The sequence below is a fragment of the Cordyceps javanica genome, chromosome 1 (assembly GCF_051103115.1).
Source record: "Cordyceps javanica chromosome 1, complete sequence".
Classification (NCBI taxonomy): Eukaryota; Fungi; Ascomycota; class Sordariomycetes; order Hypocreales; family Cordycipitaceae; genus Cordyceps; species Cordyceps javanica.
Genome location: NC_139295.1, coordinates 2,762,418 through 2,782,534, shown reverse-complemented (window position 1 = coordinate 2,782,534; position 20,117 = coordinate 2,762,418). Strand labels below are relative to the sequence as shown.

The window sequence follows — 20,117 nt, the reverse complement described above, 5'->3', positions numbered from 1 at the left end:
GCAGCGCTGGCTGGAGAAGGAGAAAGCTATCCCCTCCGCACTGGCAAGGACTGTCGGCCAAATACTTGCCAGACTGGCTGTAACCGCACCTCAGAGAAGTGTTCCACTCGAGAAATGACGGCCCGCTCTCAACCCGACGTCTCAAGGTACAAAATAGTTAGTTACTGGTAGTAGCTTTTCAGCAGCCACAAGGGAATGGGGAGGATTCTCAGCGGGTCTGGCCCACCGGGAAGCAGCCGGGGATGTGCGCGTTGAGATGGTGAGACAGAAGCTACCAACACGATCCAGATCACTAGCCGCCCACTGCGCCGCCGCCCTCGTGCTGGCACCAGACAAGTCAGTCCATCCTCGAGGCCATGACAGCAGACGGTCGAAAGGGTGGCATCAACTGGCAGCTCCGGCGGCCAAATATCTGGGCTCGGGTTTTCTAGTGACCAGGCCAGATACTGAACTGAACCTCTCGTAGATGGCAGGCTGCAGCTCAGGAATGGTCCGGGAGGGCGCAAAAGTGCACTTGGGTCGACTGGGTTCAGTACATCACTTACCCCGTACCAAGTACATGCAAGGGTGAAGGTTAGCTATGCAGCCTTCTTCGCTTTCGCCAGCTTCCACCTTTGGAATAGCCACCGCGTAGATGCAGACCATCACCTTGCTGGAACTTTTGCAATGGCGGGCAGCCGGTGGGGGGTAGATGGCCTGCTACCGCTGGCTCCAGCCGCCTGTGCTGGGCAGATCTTGCATCCCTGGTCGGCGAATTCCTGACAACGGATCTCAAACCTTCAAGCCTATGCCAAAGACGTGAATAATAGCCCAGATTCCATCCACTGTTTCGAGAGGGGTCAAAAGCCAAGTCGACGCTATCGATCGATCTTTCTTCTTGCTTCAGCCGCTTCAACCCTCTGGCAGCCCGTGGAGAATTCTGCAAACGCACATAATAGCGATGGCGAACTGTAAATTGGCCAATTCACTCACCATCGACCGAGCACGCTAAATACCAGGCTGAGAGTGCCTTGGCAGAAGAGTTGGTTGGAGGGGCGCATCGTGGCTGTTCTCCGCATCTCCACATCATGACGGCGGGCAGAAGCAACCGGAAAGTACATATTAGCCCGGCTGGAGAATTGGAGGTAGTCACCAATGTACTTACCGTTTCATTTTCCGTCGTCTTTTTATCCTCTTCGCACACCACCCGTTTTGTCGTGCGCTGCATCAAAATTTGAAATTTTCCAGAAGCAACACACTAACTACAATCCAACATGCGTCTCTGGCACTGCCTTGTCATCAGCGCTGCAGCTGTTACCACTGCACTACCAGGTACTTCATATAGCCCAACGAATCGCAAAGAGTATCGTTTGCTAACAAGATCGACTTTCGAGTGCGCAACAACCTTTTGGATGCAGCACACATGAACACTGGTGCGCGTTCTCCGCTCGCATATGAGGCTGAGGTACTTGCCGCAGATAGATCGCGGACTTTAGGACTTGCATAGAAATTGTCGGGCTTGCATTTCTAGAATGTGCGAAAATGGATCACGTCCAATATCTTGTCTTCTTTCACTGCTTTCCTCATCTGGCAGGCGGCTCTTCGGGTCCGGTTCCTTGGGCCCCTTGTGATTTACGCTGCCTCTTCTTGAGTTGACAACGTAGACCTTTTGAACACTCAGACTCGCCCGCTATGGGAGTTTATGAAAATGGATTCCAATCTGTAGTTCAGTGCACGCGCTCTCTCGGCTTCGCCGCTCCGTTTCTCTTTAGGCGGCGTAAAGTGAAACCTGAAACTGTCGGATGAGTCCAGATATCCGCATCTGGTGGGTTCCCAATGACGGCGAAGAACATAACGTTAGCAAGACTCGAAGACTATGCCATCGCGTCAAAGCATGCTATCCCAACAAAGTCGAGGTGATGTCTTTTGGCAAGGTCGAGGGCCGACTGCAGCCCAAGATGCTTACCGAAGTTGACGATTAGTGCTTTTAGCGCCGTCGTCGTTTATTAGTGCTACCACGCCGCCGCGCTCGTGCTCGGCGCCGATGTGGAGGAGGCTGAGAGATCTGATCTGAGCTCGTAGTTTCAGGTGTCGTGGGCCGCCGTCGTCGATTGGCTTGAAGCCGATCATAGAAGGCCTTTTCTTGCATTTGCGAAAATTCTTTGAAACGTGTCTCTTCGAGCTCCCAGTACTCTGCATCCTCTATGGTGCCGCGTATATCGTCGATTTCGCTAGTTTTGAGGCCATGACGTTTGGGCCAGTGGATCAAGTGAACGCCCACCTCTTGCCAATCAGTAGTGCCGTCGTCTTTTGTGCATTTCGTGACAAGATTACCATAGATCACGTTGGCTAGAACATTTTTGTACAGATTCGCTTCTTTTTCCCAGTACGTGGGGTCTTTGATAAAAGAGCGTTGCTTGTTGATCGTTGCCCTCGAGAGGCCGCTGTGATGATTTCGGCAAGCCAATCTTGCATTGTGTTTTACTTCATCGCGAAACTCGACGTCCGGTGTAAGCTGTCCGGCACGTTCTACAGCATCAACCGTGAGGTTTGGTATAGGATGATCGTGAACAGGTGAATTCATGCTGGTCGGCACAGATTGCAATTTCTTCGAAGCGTGTGGTCGATGGTCCTGAAAAAAAAGAGTCACCAGTACTCCGTATGGCGGGCGGGTGGCAACAAGTGTTTGACCCCTGCCTCCTGCCTGGTACGACCGCTTCAGTGTTTGGCATTTGACCCTTACCCTGAAGAAGCCAAAGCAGCGTGTTGCATGTAGTAAATCAACATGAATTCGAGACTGCATCCGGTCTTCATGCATTTCAGAAATTTTGTTTCTTTTATTCATTTGAAATTAGCTTTTTTTTAAATTTGATTTCGTTCGTCCTATTTGGATAGTTTCACTCTTTTGGCACAACCATGCTGCCCCGATATTTTAAGACTCACGTACCCCACCATAAATATATTTATCAGTCTCTGGGCATGGATCTGGACTCCCCTTCAGTTTCAGTCAACCAACGTTACTGTTCTCTCTATGGCCACCCTTGTAATTGCCTATTATGACAGCTAGCTAGTTGTTTAGTTACCTGGAACGTCCTCTCAAGCCATAAGCCTCGGTTGGTCCCCAGACAGACTCACACAGCTTACCCGACTATATCGTAACATACTGACTTGATCCAGGCCTGCTCGAGTTGCTGCCCAGCTACAGGCTGTGCAACTATTGTTACAGAAATGGATGGGCAGAAGGCCTGGCCGCCAGATGCCGCCGTATCTCAGGTCGATGGAACAGCAGAGGGGCAACCCAGAATCACGCCGTCGGCTTCGGCGGCGTCGCGGAACAGCACGGCCTGCTTCAGCTGCCGCTTAGCTCGGCAAAAATGTGATAGACTAGAACCCTGGTAAGGTTCTCCAATGCCGTCCCGTTGAGCTTCACATCCCATTACGGCATGGCTATTAACCTTTTGAGAAGCGCCCGCTGCGCAGCGCAGTCCCGGCCGTGCCGCTACCCTGCCATGTCGAATCGGGGCCGGAAGAAGGGTAGCGTCAACAAGCCCGACACTGTCGAGAAACTCTTGCTGCGCATCAGCGAGAGCCCAGTCGGGGAGGAGGTTGTTCAAATCATTATCAAATCGGCCGCCGCAGCATCGCAGGCAAAGGCACCGCCAGACTCCCGCTCGAGTACTGTAAAGAGTGATGAAGGCCTCATGAACCCAGCCCCGACGCTGACACCTGCGACCCAATGTCATCTCCCTCCCACCGAATGCGCCAGGTACTGCACGCACGCCGCCGAGCCCCAGGAACATCCCGTTGTCGTCTCGCCGCTGGACATACTCGCGGCGGCTGTTGCGGCCTCGAGCGACGGCAAAAGCGACACAACGCCGCCACAGGGCACGTCGCCTTCATCATCGAAGTTGTCGCCCCCGAGCTTCCCGCTTCCTGCTATTCAAACTCGAGAAAACGTCTCCACGGATGTTGATCTGGTCACATATCTTTGTGCGTCGACCGTTTGCATTTTGTTTTGATGAAAATTGTGCGAAACTAATGGTCGACAACTGCACCCAGCAACACCATGCGCTCCCCGGAACGATTGGCAGATTTTGGCCGAGCAGCCTGTGGAGAGCACCTTCAAGTTGGACGCAAGCACGTACGATCCGATTGCGTCTCAAATCATCGATGAGAACGACTCCCAACTCTTCTTCAAGCGGTATGCCCGATACTCCCCTTCCCATAGAAGATACGAGGCCCGCTAACCACGACGGAAAAGATTCTTTGCGAATCAGAACCAGGTCATCGGCCTCTTGGACCCGGAGCTGCACACGCCTGAATACGTCTACGCGAATTCTTTTACGCTGTTTTCCGTCATCTGTGCCCTCGGTTGCATGGGTTCGATGCGGCCGAGGGATAAAATTATCTACCACGGATTGCTACAACTAGCTGAGGCAAACGTGCAATGGTGCATCGCAGCTTGCGTGCCGTCGCTGGAAACTATCCAAGCCATTCTCCTAATGTGTCATTGGACTCCTGTGCGTCGTAATCGGCTCGCTGATGACCATTCCCGCCTTCGTCTATGTCATGTAAGCAATCTTTGACACGAGGGCTGCTTGCCAGAATTGTCCTGTAGAAGGAACGATTGCACTGACCAACATAATCGTGGCTAGGCTATTCAAGTTGCACGATTGACGAAGATCAATGTCTTTGAATGCGTTGCGAAGTATATCGAGGCGTCAAATCCTGCAGCAGATGTCGATGAAGGAGCTCAAAAACGTCGCAACTATGAACGATGCTGGCTGTGTCTATTCAATGCCGACACAGCCTTCTCCGGCGTAAAGGGCTCGCATCTAAGTATCTCCTGGAACGAGATGCCGAAAAACTCTCATGAGTGGTGGCGACAACCAGGCGCACGGCAAAGCGACCAACTCGTCTCTGGCCTTGTCGAGACAAGAGGTATTCTGGTGGGTTGAGCTCCAAGTTACTCGCATCGTAGCATCGACGTCACTGATACTTGTCGCTATTTTTGTCAGTTCAATGCACTTGACGAGCGGCATGCCGCCAAAGAGAAAAGTACATGCATCTCAACTTGGCACAACAAGTGGTTCCATATTCTCGATCACGTTCGTCGTGTCAGGTGCACACCCAACCCCCTACTGTCAACTACGCATACGTCATTACTTGGTATGCATATCGACCACTTGATCCTAATGCTCGGCGCTCATGCAGTGCGAGATTCCTTGCCTCGTGACACCGCGGCAATTTCGCCCACGCTCTCCGTTTTCTATGAGAGATCTGCCAAGGTGGCGGTTCGCATGCTTGATGCCATCTTGAATAATCCAGCGTTGATCCATCTTTCTCCATCGTTTTCCAACTCTCAGTTCGTCATGGTGTGCCATGCGCTGGCAGATGTGAGAGTAGTGAGTCATGCCTGAATCTGCAATAGCAAAGCTACATTGTTCTAATCGTATGATACCGCTCAGGCCATTGCAGAAAATGCATTATCGGAGGAAGACGCCACGAAAGCATCATCTACAGCAATAGCTGTGACGAGTTACTTGAAAAATATAGCGCAAGACCTTCCCAGCTCGTCGGCGGGTAGCTTGTATGCCCGCCTTGCCCAGTCTTTGCTTGGTCAAGAGCAGCCCTCCGGCTCTCGTCAGACTGGCAGTGCGACATTGACCGCCGCCATTTTAGGTCTCGACTCCTGGTCTTCGGACTGGTGGTCGACTGACATCTTCACCGGGAACGACATTTCGTTTGTTGGTGCGCAGGATTTCAGCGATTGTAATTTTGACAACTTTGACCACATGCAGATAGACGAGTCCGACAATATTATGGGTACTCTGTAATTATCACGCAGATTGGATGCTGTCGAACAGGTTAGTGGTTGACTTTTACTATATCATGAATCGGGATCTTGATCAAGTCGGCGTGGATATCCGGCCCTGTGATTGGCTGGCTAGGTGGTTGCGCTGCCAAATTCGGACACAAGCTAGTGAGCGCGGCGTTTTGATTTGGAGCGCGCCCGGTCCCTGCAACAGGCACCGCATCGTTTCGGGATTGCGCAATGCTGACTGCGACGGGCGGGCGCGCTCTTGATCTGAAGACCTTATTACGTTGCCAGCCTACTCAGACACCAAGTTTGGTTGCCGACACTATCTCGGGCCAGCACTTTCTTAGTATAAGTACCGGCTCATCCGCTCCGGTGAACAAGAACAATCGACGTCGAGGTGTCAATTCATTCGACGACAGAAATCCAATATATCGCTTCTTTTCTTCAACAACCCTCTTCATTCTACACACTAGCCAAAATGTCTACATTCGTGCCGAAGACATGCCCCGCATGGGTTATCACAGGTACTGACAAAGACTCGTTCGACGGAATACAACTTCAGAATGAAGTTGCAGTTCCCGACTTGGGTGAATACGGAGTTCTCGTTCAGGTTGAAGCCGTTTCTCTCAATTTCAGAGACCTAGCTATTCCCAGGGTAGGTAGCCGCGAAATTCTGCTCTGTTCGAACAGTTCTGATGATCTGTAGGGCCTCTACCCTTTTGCAATGAAAACTCCAGTCATCGCCGGATCTGATGGTGCAGGAACCGTCCGAGCGGTTGGCCCCAAGGTGTCTTCCCTTGCTCCCGGAGACAGGGTCTGCACGCTGTTCAATGAGCTGCACCAGACCAATCCCATCACGCCCGAGGCGGTGGGAAGCGGCCTGGGTGGCGCTATCGATGGCACCCTGCGCCGATACGCCGTGTTCCCCGAGCATGGTCTCGTCAAGGCTCCCGAATCACTCACTTTGGTAGAGGCCAGTACTCTGACGTGCGCTCCCCTCACTGCCTGGAATGCCTTGCACGGTTTGCGATTCAAAGAAGTCAAAAAAGGCGACTGGGTTCTCACACAGGGTACCGGAGGTGTGAGCCTCGCGGCTATCCAGTTTGCCGTCGCAGCCGGCGCAAACGTCGTATCGACGACATCCTCAATAGACAAGGCCGACCTTCTCAAGAGCCTTGGCGCATCGCACGTAATTAGCTACCGCGACACACCCGAATGGGGCGAGACTGCCCGTGCCTTGACCCCCGGGGGGCTGGGTTTCGATCACATTTTAGAAATCGGAGGCGCGACATCCATCGGTCAATCGCTCAAAGCCATCAGAATGGAGGGTGTCATAACCGTCATCGGGTTCCTCACATCCGCCGACAAAAGTGAGCAGCCCGTTCTCATGGACGCCTTGAATCATCTCTGCACTGTGCGTGGCATCTTTGTGGGATCTAGGGAGCAGTTTGTTGAAATGAACAGAGCCATCGACGAGGGCGGGATTCACCCAGTTGTAGACTCAAAGGTTTTCGCATTTCAAGACTTGAAGGATGCGTATACCTACCAGTGGGAGGGAAAGCACTTTGGAAAGGTTGTCATTAGAATCGAGTAAAATAGCGAGTCAAGTAATACAATGTCGGCCTTGTCCGTGTGCGGTATTAGAATATTCAATCCCCAGTCACTGATGGATGGTTACTTGACCGACCTAAAACTGCTCTCTGCAGGCTTGCCGAGCCGCTTTCGCCAGACGGTCAACCACCTCGTCGAGCAGCTCCCACGTCTCTTTGAGCACGACTGGCCCATGGTGCCCAACCACACCGACCTCCGAGACAATAACATCCACGTGGACCCAGAGACCGGCCATGTTATGGGCATCTGCGACTGGGGGGATACTGTGCTCAGTCCGTTTGGCATGTCACTCTGGGGCCTCGAGACCGTGCTTGGGATTGAAAAGATCAACGGCTAGGTCTACTATGCCAACCAGAAGGATCTCCGCGCCGTCTTCTGGGACGCGTTCCGAGGTGCTTTGGGATGTATGCCTGATGATCGTATTGAAATTTCGCGATTAGCAGGGATTCTTCTGGTGAATGTCTGGCAGTTTTATGATGAGAAGAAGAAGATCCCGCTGCAGGAGGGCCATCGTTGTTTACAATTTCTTGAAGAGGCAACTCTGGGGATTCCGGCTTGAACCTGATATTTATCAGGTACACCGACGAGGTATTGCAATAAATCTAGGATATGCATCCATGTAACTATTATGCCCAAGTCACCTTCATTTTATGTATGGTGGCTTTGATCGAGTCGGAAATACGAGCTGGCAAGTTATACACCATTGTGACAACACCTGTCTGCAGAAGTTCAGCAACACAGTCGGTGAACTTACTAAGCGGCGAACCCGCAGTCTCTTTGGCGCTTGTGCGTCCTCATGCAGCTTCCACAACCTCATCTGACGATAACACCCTGCGCGTTCGGTTGTGTTACCTGTGTAGGCCATTCCTCATGGCCATCGGGCAGTTGAGTACAGCCGGCACAAGTGTGTATATATCCCAGGGTCGCGCGCCTCATGGCTCCCGGCCGTCACAATGCCTCCTCGCATCTCCCTCTTCCACCAGTCCGTCCTGACAACATGGAACCAACAACTTCAATCATGAGCCGCACCTCCCAGGGACGCCCTGTCAACTCTCGCACCTCCCAGGGACGCCCTATCAATCCTCGCAACCCTGAGTGGCTTAAAATGATGCGATTGGCCATCGTTCCCATCGGATACGCCAGGAGGCTACAATGGAGCTTTGCCGACCTCAAGGGGTGCTTCCACTTGGCGAATTGGTCCGTCAAGCGTCAGGATCTCGACCTCACGACAGGCTGCGCGTCCAACGGCCAATGCTTGCTCAAGCCACGCGCGCCCATTGAAGTGGAGCGAATGTTGAACACGGCGGAACCCTGGCTGTGTGCCTATAATCCGGCTGAGGACTTCCCCAGCACCCTCGAAGAACAGCTCTGCGTTGAGACCCCGTTCAACAACGCCATGGGGCTGTGGGCCTACATTTTTCCATATCTTGAAGGGTCCGCGCAGGCGCATCTGCCCGGCATCGTCGGTAGATTTTCACGTTGGTGGTGTGAAGGGTATGTTGCTTGCCTGGCCCGGAGGTTGACCTGGTTGGCTGATGCGTGTGACTTAGAACCAATAACCGAGCTCTAGAGTACTACGGGAAGAACAAGAAATTCTTGTGGAAGACTTTGGCCATCCTAACTCGCATTCGGAAGCCAAGTGCTGCTATAAACTGGGCTAGTGGCGAGGAGGGTATTAGTAGAGACTTTACGGCTCCTCACATCCTCGGTGTCATTGCCAACATGGCGCCGATGCTCCCAAGAAAAATATCCATGGCCGAGATTGCAGCTTTGGTCCACCTTGCAGAGGAAGTTGTGGTTAGCCCAGAGTATAGTCAGCACAAGATAATCCCAGTGAGTGCTAGCAGCTCCAATCCTGCTTTATATCATGCTGATGAGTCTATCTAGATTACAATTTTCAACCTGTCAGATAGGAGCGTGCGTATTACTCAAGGTTGCTTCGATCTTGAGAATCGAAAACTAGACATCAATGTCGCGCCTGTCTTGGACTTTTCGATATCGCTATTATCCCCCAGTGCGACCAACTTCTACCAGCTCCTAGGATGGTTTATTAGCGAGCCCATTGGAAAGACAGATTAGATAGATGATTCTCGACTGGATATTACATGATTGGAAATCGTCCTTCTTGGAAATTATTGCTGAAATATGGCTGTCCTTGTCTCAATTTTCGTCGCTCACGTTCAAGCCCTAGCTCGTATTGCCCTGTATTTTGTCCCTTCCAATTCGACTGAATTCCCGAGTCTGAATACGATGTTACCCACTCGTACCAAGTTTATTAGAGCAGGTCAGATCGATCCCATCTGTATCGGCGCCACGATATGGGCAATACAATCGTGGTCCTTGGCCATGACTACTATCAAATAATCGATATAGTCGTAACAGAACTATAAGCATTTTGCCTTTGGGCTTACTTTTTTAATTGCCTCGTCATTACAGCCCTTTTTCGCACGCCTTGCAAATGAAAGCAATGTTTGCTCAAACTATCGAAATGTGGCTAGTGTTGCTGCGCCACATTTTCCCGCCACACCTCAGCTCCAGGTAGAAGCCAGCTCGTAAGCTCCAACCCACCACAGGCAGCTCAGATATCGTAACCGAGCCGGCCTTCTATTTCGAATTAATTGATGCCGAGTGAAAACGTCTCCGAAGAACCAAACAAGAACAAAGGAAAAGAAATGGTCTGCGTCTGTCTCTAGCTTGCCAAAAGTAAATGACCTACCAACTCCCTCAACTGACAAGTTGCAGCCGATTTACACGCTGCCACCCTAGAGCTCTGCGCTACCACCAAACGCCCCACGTCGCCTCAGGCAGAAGCTCCCTCGTAAGCTTTCCTCGTCAACCTACAGCCAAAGCTCCCCAATCCTCATCAACCACCCGGCCCTCTGCATCAACACCACATCCGCTCATCAAACCCGCGCTATCCTCGACCCACGCCAACATGGTAAGCGCCCGCGATGCCGTCCAGAAACGAGCAGAAATGACGGAACCTGTCAAGCTGACCGCGTGTGTTGCCTGTGTGCTAGACTTCGATAGGAACAGGGTACGATCTGCTCAACTCCATCTTCTCGCCCGATGGACGCAACTTCCAGGTCGAATACGCCGTCAAGGCGGTAGAGAACGGCGGCACATCCATTGGCATCCGCTGCGACGAGGGTGTTGTCCTGGCCGTCGAGAAGGTGGTTGCGTCGAAGCTGGCCAAGGCGGGCGCCAACAAGCGCATCGGTACCGTTGATAGTCACATTGGAGTTGTATGTGATCCCTCTCCCGTGGCTGTTCCTGACAGCCGTCTTGTTTCTCTTGTCGCCCCCGATCCGCTAACACTTCACCTAGGTCTATTCTGGCATGGTCCCGGATGGACGTCACTTCATCGACCGAGCCCGCGACGAGTCGCAATCGTGGCGGCAAAACTTCAAGGCGCCCATCCCCACAGCTGACCTGGCCTCGCGCATGGGCAGCTACCTGCAAGCATACACCATGTACGGCTCCGTACGCCCCTTTGGCATCACGGGCATCATTGGCGGCGTCGACACTTCCGAGGACACGCCCGTCGACGGCGAGGTCGGTTCGGGCCCCGCGTGCGGCGCCGGCGGCAAGGTCGAGGGCAAGAAGCACGGCGGGCCGTTCCTGTACATGGTCGAGCCCAGCGGCCAGTATTGGGGCTACTACGGCGCCGCCACGGGCAAGGGCCGCCAGGCCGCCAAGGCGGAGCTCGAGAAGCTCGACCTGCAGGCCGGCGGCAGCATGACCCTCCAGCAGGCCGTCAAGGAGGCAGCGCGCATCATCTACGTCGCGCAAAAGGATAACAAGGACAAGGACTTTGAGCTCGAGATGACCTGGATCAGCACCGCCGACGGCCCCACCAAGGGTCGCCACGTCGAGGTCCCCAAGGAGCTCCGCGAGGAGGCCGAGAGGTTAGCAAAGGCTGACGACGAGTCGGACGACGAGGAAGAGGAGAGCGATAAGAAGGACGATGATAAGATGGAAGAATAAAAATAACACACATCAAAACACACAAGCGGCCTCGCGCGTCGGCAATACAACCATGTAATATCATAAATAATTGGCAGGGTCCAATAGAAAGAAACTGTTACGACTTGAGGCCTTTTTTCTTGTTCTTATTTGAGTCATGTGATGTCTAAATGAGTCTATCCTGTTGCACATGCTTTCTATATATATACAGGGTTTGTTTTCTTTCACTTTGTGTTTGTAGGTAACAAGGGAAGAGGGACAGGAGCCGGGGGAAAAAAGAAGCAGGAGAAGCTGGAAAATTACTTTTCCTCCTTCTTATCCCGGGCCTGCGCAGCGTGGTTCTGGCACCAGTTGTTCCAGTCGGCGAAGAAGGATGTCTGCAGACGAGCCTCGCCCAGCACCCAGCGGCTCTGCGTCTGCGCGTAGACGGCCGCAATCTGCTTGATGCTGGCGCGGTCGGCGGCGAGCATGGAGCCCGCGACGATGAGGCTGGCGGCGCTGGCCGCCTTGCTGTACGCGTGCGCGTTGTCCTGGCCGGCGGCCTCGTGGATTTCGGCCAGCAGCGAGAGCAGGTCACTGTCGTTGCTGTCTTCGTCATCGTCATCTTGATGGGCCGCCGCCGCCGACGACGACGACAACTTGCCGCCACTACCGCCGCGTGCCTTTTTCAGGACCTTTTGGTAGTTGAGGATGATTTCGCACGCGCGGCTAGCCAGGGGCTTGGTGCTGGTGGTGCGCATGAGGTGCAGCAGGGGTGCGAGCAGGGCGTAGGCGAGCGGGTTGAGGCGCTGGCCCTCGGCGCGGACGTAAATGTCGACGAGGTCGAGGATGCGGTGCTTGAACTGGACGACGGACTGGCGGGCGTCTTTCTTGTCCTTTTTGGAGTCGGGCTTGGCCTTGACGCGCTGCTTGAAGACCTCGGCGAGCTTGTCGTCGAGCTGCATCATGGCCGAGTCGGACATGTCGCCATCCGAGTCCGAGGACTCGGCATCGCCGTCCTTGTCGAGGCGGTGGCTTTTGAGGATAGTGGCGCAGAGCTCGTCAAGGTCGATGGGGCCTTGTTGCTCGTCACCACTCTCATCATCCTCCTCCTCTTCGTCATCGTCATCACTGTCGTCGCTGTCACTATCGTCATCATCATCATCATCACTTGCATCTTCCTTGTCTCCCAGTTTGACAAACTCAACATCAGACCCAAGCTCGACATCGGATGCATCATCCAGATCAATAACATTATCATCGTCACCGTCGTTTGATCCATCTTCATCAATAACCATGGTGTCATCATCAGTATTAAATAGTTCTTTTTGGCCCTTGGTATTCTCATTGGACGCCAAGGGGTCTGTGAGTAGCTGCAGGCCGCCGGCTGTAATGTGGCTGCTAAAGGCCTCGAACACTTGCTGCGAAACCTGGCGCATCAAAGACGAGGGGCGCGCGACCATGGAAAGCAGGATCTCTACGAGGAGTTCCGAGTTTCCTTCCGTCTTGTCGCCCTTTTTCAGCTTGTCGTCGTACTGTGCAAGATCTTTCAATGACTCCATAGCATCGGGGTCTTCATTGTATAGTTGGAAAATGGAGATGGCGTGAAGAGTGGCCAACGCCTCGTTGACGCTCTTGGCCGCCTCGGTCTTGGACTTGCGCTTCAGCAGATTGCGCATGCGCTTGAGAGCATCGTCAACCGCCGTCTTGATATCATCGTCCATGTCGACCGAACTAGGGTCAATGGCTCCGATGGCATTGCACAGCCCGGAAAAGTCGTCAGCATGACGGGTAAGCTTGGATAGAGACGACTCCAGCCTTGAACGGCAGAGCTCGCGTATCTGTTCAGTCAGCAGCTCAGAGGGGATATCGTCGGGCTGGGAGTAGGCCAGTCGCGAAAGTTCCTGTAGGTAGAGGCCAAAGGAATCCTTCCCGCTGCTCTTCTCAATGTCGGTCGAAGCAGACGCATTTAGAGCCTTGGACAGGTATTCGACATATGATCTCAAAGTCGACTTGGCTTGAGTCTCCTCTTGGTTGCCAAGAGACGGGATTGGCAATTGCAGAACCTCGAGAATCTTCTTGTCACTGATGGAGCCAGAGTTTTGCAGCAGACGGTCGATCGTCTTGGAGGATGTGCGCTGGTCAAAGTTGTAGACACCATTGCCAGTGAGCAGATTGCGAAGGACAGTGGTAAGGCTCTTGGGGTGTGCCGTCACGGTGCTCTCGATGGCTTTGAGCGCCTTGACGGCAGCTCTGTGCAGATAGCGGTCCTCCTTTGCGGCCTGGTTCATAAGGCAGTTTAATAAATTCTTGGAAAAGAGCTTGTCAACCTTGGATTTTTGTTCCGCGAGTCCCTCGAGCATCTTTTGAAAGACCATGAAGCCTTTGAACTTTTGACCGTCGGTAGCGCTTTTTGAGAAGAAGCCGTCTAAACATTGTTAGCAGACACATTATGTAGAAAAAACACTCCGGAGACAGAAGTAGGCTTACCATCCACAACCCGTTGCCAGAACTGGTCGAGCTCATCCGCTTTGACGCCGTCACCAGCATAGTAGGCCAAAAGTATATCCCAGACAAAATGCAGCTGGGCAGTCCAATTGGCTTGCTTGGGCGCATTTCCCTTTTTTTCACTGGGGTCCTTCGTCGCTTCGTTGAAGCTCTCCTTGAGCACCGAGGCGAGGTCGGCCAGGGTCTTGGACGCGAGCGGGTGGTGCCGCCAGGGCTTGACCTTGATGTGCGGGAACCTGGCCATGGCCGTGATCCAGAAGGCGACGCCGTCGGCCGTCTTGGCCATGCCGGCGTCGTCGACCTGGCGCAGCGTGGCCTCGGCCGACGTCTGGTCCATCTGCTGCAGGGCCTGGACGATGACCCAGCCGCACTGCGAGCGCAGCCAGACCTTCTTGCGGGCAATCTTGAGGAGCAGGTCGAGCACCATGTTCCAGCGGGTGGGCTCGGCGAAGATGACGCCGGAGCTCACGAAGCACTCGAGGCCGAAGAGCTGGCCGAGGTAGTGGTCGCGCTCCTCCTGGCCGGGGATGTTGCCGACGGGCTGCGTCTTGTCCATGAGGATGCGGACCGCCTTCTGGAAGGCGAGCCCGGGGTAGTGCGCGGCGGCCAGGGCCTGCTCGCCAAAGAGCTGCGTGACCAGCTCGGTGATGACGAGGCTGAAGCCCAGCCGGGCGGCGTTGCGGCCGCTGGCGAGTCCGCGAAACAGGCGACGCTCGAGATGACGCTCGAGCACGGCCTCGGGGACCTTTTCCTGGCCCACGAGGCTGGATATAATGCAATCGGCCGCGGATATCCTCTCATTCTCATCCTCGCTGGCCAAAAGGTCGTACAGGGTGGCCTCTCGTCGTCGTTCGTCTCCAGTCGGAGCCTCGACAAATGGACGCTTTTCGAAGACGGCCGCTGTCGATTTGGGGGCTTGGCTGGCATCGTTTTTGGCCTTTTTATGGCCATTGGTGGCGGAAGAACCAGTCTCCTTGGTAGCACGCTTTCTTTTGCCTGCCATGGCTTGGAATATGAATTACAATGGCAAAGTCTCGACAGGTATTGCCCGCTCGTTCTACCCGTGCAGCTCTGATTGCTGCGATATCAGATTCCCAAGAAATTATATTCTGCCAACATTCTCCGCTTGCCCAATTGGATGGCCATCCCACATTACCCGATGTGGCTCAATCACGTGAAATCGCGACACGGCTGGTTGCCGGGCGGGGCAGAAGCGACGCGTTATGCATTGTTTACTTGCGTAGCGCGACTTGGAGTAGACTGTTTACTTTTGCCGGGATCGACAATATCTGCCAGCGCTGCAGCACCACAATTCGCAAAGGGAGAGCCGCCGGCGATATCAAGTCCAATATGATGCAGCAAGCAGAGGGGGAAAAAAGGGCAGATGAAGCCACCAGTGGTCCCATGGGGTGTCAATGGCTCTCCCTCGACGGCCACCGGAGGATACCAGTTTTCAATAGTTCCTTTGTACTACCCTGGGTGCCTGGTGGCAGCCGTGTATAATTGCCTTGTCTGAAAGCTTACTTGCCGCCCTGGTGGGGGCCCATGAGAGCCAGAGAAAAGAATGGTTTCAGGGTTTGCCCGCGATGGAGACTAATAACTATGAAGCCCGGCTGAAAAGGGACATGCGGTGTATCGAAAAAGAGAGTTTTTTTTTTTTTTGGTGGTCCAATTGACCGACGGGGAGGGGGAGAGCAACGGGAAAGACTCAACTCGGCCTGCTGCAGATGTGATTGGGCAGACGCATGTGTGATGTACGCAGTCATGTGCATAATCTGCGACGGGGCTACGTTAGACGTCGAACTCTAGAAGGAAGATAAAAAGGGCTCACGTACGGAGTACTCAGTACATGCTTGGAGGGGTTCGGCGCCAAAGTAAACAATACCAGTAAGTACTTACAAGAAGAGGGGAAGGGGTATGAGGAGGCAGGGGTGGTGGGAAAGGAAGCCTCGCGACAGCAAGGCTCGCGAGCTTCTCGTTGGAGGAAGGACCGAGGACTAAACTTGGGTACGTGGGGAAGAGGCTTTTTTACTCTGCCCCCTCGGCGGCTTCGCCTCTTTTTTTCCTTCTTTTCGTCACCCTGGTCGGGCAAGTTCCTACAAGTCGTGCGCCCTAGAAGAGGATGGGGAGGGGAGGGGGACGAGGGGGGCCAGGGTTCAAGATTCTTATGCTCTGTTTGGGGAAGTCTGCGGAACGAAAATGGGCCGCTTGGTTATCGTTTCGGGTTGCCCAGTAAGAGTTGCGACGCAATCATCCGAGCACCTGGCTTGGCGGCGTAGACAGTGGTGGCTTTTTTTTTTCTTTTTTTTGCATCCTTTATGCACCTTTTCTGGTAGTTCCCATGATTCTTGTTATTTTTCTTTCGTTCAGTGGGCATCGACGATCTACAAAGCTATAGTTGACAGGACGGAATTTCACAACAAAGCCCCCCTGCCCTCGTGGCCATGTGCATCCAGGTTGTATACGAATTATCCATGACGTTTTTTCTTATGGCAGACTTGAAATATGGACATTGGACGTGTTTTTATTTATTCATCTTCAAACTGGGTAAAGTCTGACAGCCAGGGTCCTTTTTTATTTCTGGGCAAGTGTATGTTGGATCGTAATTTAAGCCGGTAAATCGACGATGGGGGAGCCAGAGGACGAGGTTCGCCAAACGTCTATGACGCAGCACGGTGACAGGGGTGCGATGGAATTGGCTTTCCGCGGAGGAACGAGTTGGCCTCTCTGCTTGTTGATCCTGTGGGCAATATTTCACGGAGTAGTGATGGAACAATCGAGATGCTCGCAAGAAAAAAAAAAGAAATAATAACAAAAGTTAAATACGAGCATTGATGTGCGCTGTCAACCCTGTCAAAACACACCGAACCAGTTGTGAAACTTGGTCATGCGAAAGAAAAAAGTTATTATTAATTATAAAATTGAGAAAAAGAAAAGACCAAGCACAAGACTGATAAGAAGTGGGATATTGTCAATTGGTATTATCTGCGAACTGGGAAAAAGAAACAATCTTGCTGTCTCCTGGCCTCATAGGTAAGTGAAGAGCCGAGCTGAATTCGGCAACGGAAATGGCTGTCACGGCACAAAAAAAAAAGTTCTACATGTAGTTATGGATACATGTATCTGCATGCACTACTCATGCATCAAATTCGATGCAGAAGTCTTACTTTTCGGATATCAACACCAATAGCCTATTTTGAACGTGCCACCCTATAGCTGCGACATTTGCCCGGTTTTACCTTTTGTCGTCAATGTCTTTTGTGTGTGTGTGGCAGTATTTAGTTTGCATATTTTATTTCTTCTTGTTTTTCTATTTCTATTTCTATTTTCTTTTTTTTTTTAAGTTAGTCTTCATCCGATGATGAGCATTTTTTGCGCCAAGTAGAAGCTGGGCGTTGCACCACAGCTGCCGTGAAACACTAGACGTTTGCCGTACGCATTGACGACTTGCTACGGACGCGGAGAACCAAAAATCTATATACGGGGTACATACGGATATATAAGTTACATATACACACATATACACGTATAAGCAAGCCAAGGTTTTTCTTTTCCGCTTGTTCGCAGTGTACATTGTACATGTACCGGTACAAAAGTGGCATGCACTACTTACCGAGTGACCAGTCATTGCAGTCAACAGTATGACAATGTACTTGACTTTTATTTTTCTTACACCATCGCAACAGGGTAAGCAGCACAGCGCAAGTCATGAGGCGCATGGGGATAGAACCAATGGCTGGCCTCCGAACAGGGGGGAAGGAAGAGAAGAGGAGCCTTGCGCCATGATGCAGCATCGTATCCATGGCACATTGGCCAGGAGACTGCGTGCCGCGCGCACACACAAGCTGGAGCTAGCCAAGCAATGATGGCGTACAGATGACTTTGTCCTTGACGGTTTTTTCTAAATCCTTCTTTTTTTTCTTTATTGCTTCTTTCGGTTACTTTCTGTCCTACCTGCAAACAACGCAGTTACCGAGGGCCCGATGTGTATGACAAAGAGTTAATTAGTTTGTGCGAGGCTCAAGTCCCGTCACCAGCAAGATGAAAGAAGGGAAGAAAGTGAATGGAAAGGAGAGGACACATGAGGGAGGGGCTTGTGTCATCTGAAGCTTTGTTCAGTCTCCCGAGAACAACACATGTGGCAAACTTGGCGATAATTTTTGGGGGTCAGTGGGTGGGAAGTGCCAAGTGCCTCGTACTACTTAGAAACTGATAACAGAAAAAGCCCGTCAGATTGCCCAGGCTACCAGGATACATTAGTAGTTAGCCCCCAGTATCAGTAGTAAGGAAACCCCGCCAGCCTTTGCTTGTTCCAGTTTTACCGTGTTACCTAAACGGGATGTATAATGATGGGGGTATTTTTGTTTTTTCTTTTTTGGTTCGGGGCGACTTGGCTTGGCTTTTTCTTTCTCCTCTTCGTACGGAGTAGGCAGGCAAGGCAAGGCAGGCAGGGTCCCTTGTCGGCATCTGAGCCTGTGCTTGTCGCAAGAATGGGAGGGGGCGGCGGGCACGGCGTCCATTGCGCACATGCTGGTACAAAAATACGACGGGGCCGGGCTTTTCCAACATGCAAGGGAGAGGCGCGGGCCAGCGATGTCCTGCAGTAATATAATTATACACGTTTTCTTTGTGCCGGCTGTGTTATACCCAGGAATGTCTACTCCGTACACTGTCCCCGAAAAGAAGAAGAAGAAAAAATAAAGTCCGGAACACCGGAGTCCCGTCCGGCTGATGAACGAGGGAGGCATGAACCCCTCTCACCTCGCCTGCTCGTCAACCCGTGTCCCGCAAAGTGAACAAAGGGCGGCACGGACGCGGGTAATTTCCAACGGATCATGATAAATCACGCCCTGAAAATGTCTTGGTGACGGCAACAGGTTAAATCGGGACAAATGGGGAGGGGGGGCCACGGAAAGGGAAGAAGAAGAAGAAAAAAAAGAAGGACTTTCTTTTCCAGCGTTCATGGCGAGGAAAGCCCTTGCAGCGCTTGGACCCTACCAACCTACTTGGGTAAACTACAAACTTGTGTGTTGTGAGTACTAATACGTACTCAGTAAGTGAGAATAAGTACTCAGTAAGTAAGTAGTGCATGACCATCGACCCCAACCCGGGAACCAACCAAGATGGTTGAGGTGTGATTTACGGATCGCGTTGCTACTCGCCATGTGTGAAATACATAGTAGCCAGCCAACCAGGCCGCCAGCCTTGCAGTAGACGCAAAAAAAAAAAAATGACATACGGGGAGATGGGCAGGCAGGCAGGCAGGCAGGCTGACAACGGCATCACATACATACTGGTAGGGGCTGCCCAATCGCCTCACGTCGCGAAGAGCCCACCGTAATCAAATCAACAATGCAAACACCAGGATGGCGCGCCGCATTAGCGTGCTGTGATGTTGACGGGGGGGAAGGAGGGCCACAAACTACGGAGTACCGAGTAAGTTCTTTGGGCACCTACTTCCAGCCAGCCGCCCGAGTAGGAAGTCAATTCAGTACTTACTACTCCGTACTTGAGCACTCAGTAAGTAGTTGGCTAGTGACTGATCGGCGTGGTTGCGTCTCAGCTTTGTGCCGTTCAATTGTTTTGGGGGAGAGGGGAAGAAGGGAGGGGAAAGACCCGATCGCGTCACACTAATAACTTGGGGCCAGGCTGAAAGCAGAGCCTCCCATCCAAGTCGAGCCGCATAATGTGGAGAGAGAGTGGGAGAGAGGGAGGGAGGAACCGACGCAAAAGAAAGAGGCAGAAGAAAGACAAGAGTGTCAAGATAAGAAGAAGAAAAAAAAAAAAGGAAATGTTCGAGTCTTGAGTCTTGGGGCGCATGTGCGAATGAACGGGGGGAATGGGGAGGGCATGAGAGTGTCACTCCGTGATAAGGCTGCGTGCCTGTAAACTCGGGACAAGAATGCTTCCAAGAAATAAGCGATGGACGACGGGTGGGTTGGATTGGCAAAGAACAGCCCGATAGGTGCGGTTGATTTTGTCCGGTCTTTTGGTTTCTTTTTCTTTTCTTTTTTTCCCCCTCCCCTCTTCTCGTCCGCTACACTGTGCTGCTTCCGGCGTTGGCTGGCTGGCTGGCTGGCTGGCTGGAATTTGGTATAATGAGCCAAAAGACCGTAGGGCGAGACCACGATGGGGTTCCCGGAAGGGAGGGCGGAGACGCACACTGGGTCTGGAGCACCTGATGGGTAACAAAAGACGGGAGCCGACAAAAGATGCGGACATGGCTTTTACTTGGGAATGATGATGCCACGTT

General features: G+C 52.6%; 6 protein-coding genes across 6 annotated transcripts; 5 read left to right on the top strand and 1 right to left on the bottom strand.

Moving 5' to 3' along the window:
• Positions 1-3,488: 3,488 nt before the first annotated feature.
• On the top strand, positions 3,489-5,816 carry V2A60_000840 (uncharacterized protein; the record flags this gene model as incomplete). Its single annotated transcript, XM_083252207.1, has 4 exons — positions 3,489-3,969; positions 4,039-4,180; positions 4,241-4,499; positions 5,448-5,816. The coding sequence occupies 4 exons, from the start codon at positions 3,489-3,491 to the stop codon at positions 5,814-5,816; spliced, it is 1,251 nt and encodes a 416-aa protein (XP_083108333.1).
• A 462-nt stretch (positions 5,817-6,278) lies between these two features.
• On the top strand, positions 6,279-7,394 carry V2A60_000839 (zinc-dependent alcohol dehydrogenase family protein; the record flags this gene model as incomplete). Its single annotated transcript, XM_083252206.1, has 2 exons — positions 6,279-6,455; positions 6,507-7,394. 2 exons carry the CDS (start codon positions 6,279-6,281, stop codon positions 7,392-7,394), a joined length of 1,065 nt encoding a protein of 354 aa, XP_083108332.1.
• A 21-nt stretch (positions 7,395-7,415) lies between these two features.
• V2A60_000838 (uncharacterized protein) lies at positions 7,416-7,748 on the top strand (the record flags this gene model as incomplete). The annotated part of the gene is made up of 1 exon (XM_083252205.1): positions 7,416-7,748. The coding sequence occupies one exon, from the start codon at positions 7,416-7,418 to the stop codon at positions 7,746-7,748; it is 333 nt and encodes a 110-aa protein (XP_083108331.1).
• Positions 7,749-8,429: 681 nt separating this feature from the next.
• V2A60_000837 (uncharacterized protein) lies at positions 8,430-9,490 on the top strand (the record flags this gene model as incomplete). Its single annotated transcript, XM_083252204.1, has 3 exons — positions 8,430-8,905; positions 8,962-9,244; positions 9,299-9,490. 3 exons carry the CDS (start codon positions 8,430-8,432, stop codon positions 9,488-9,490), a joined length of 951 nt encoding a protein of 316 aa, XP_083108330.1.
• Positions 9,491-10,346: 856 nt separating this feature from the next.
• Positions 10,347-11,398, top strand: V2A60_000836 (proteasome core particle subunit alpha 7; the record flags this gene model as incomplete). The annotated part of the gene is made up of 3 exons (XM_083252203.1): positions 10,347-10,349; positions 10,432-10,656; positions 10,739-11,398. The coding sequence occupies 3 exons, from the start codon at positions 10,347-10,349 to the stop codon at positions 11,396-11,398; spliced, it is 888 nt and encodes a 295-aa protein (XP_083108329.1).
• A 278-nt stretch (positions 11,399-11,676) lies between these two features.
• Positions 11,677-14,867, bottom strand: V2A60_000835 (DNA-directed DNA polymerase; the record flags this gene model as incomplete). Its single annotated transcript, XM_083252202.1, has 2 exons — positions 11,677-13,784; positions 13,847-14,867. The coding sequence occupies 2 exons, from the start codon at positions 14,865-14,867 to the stop codon at positions 11,677-11,679; spliced, it is 3,129 nt and encodes a 1,042-aa protein (XP_083108328.1).
• Between the last annotated feature and the right edge of the window lie 5,250 nt (positions 14,868-20,117).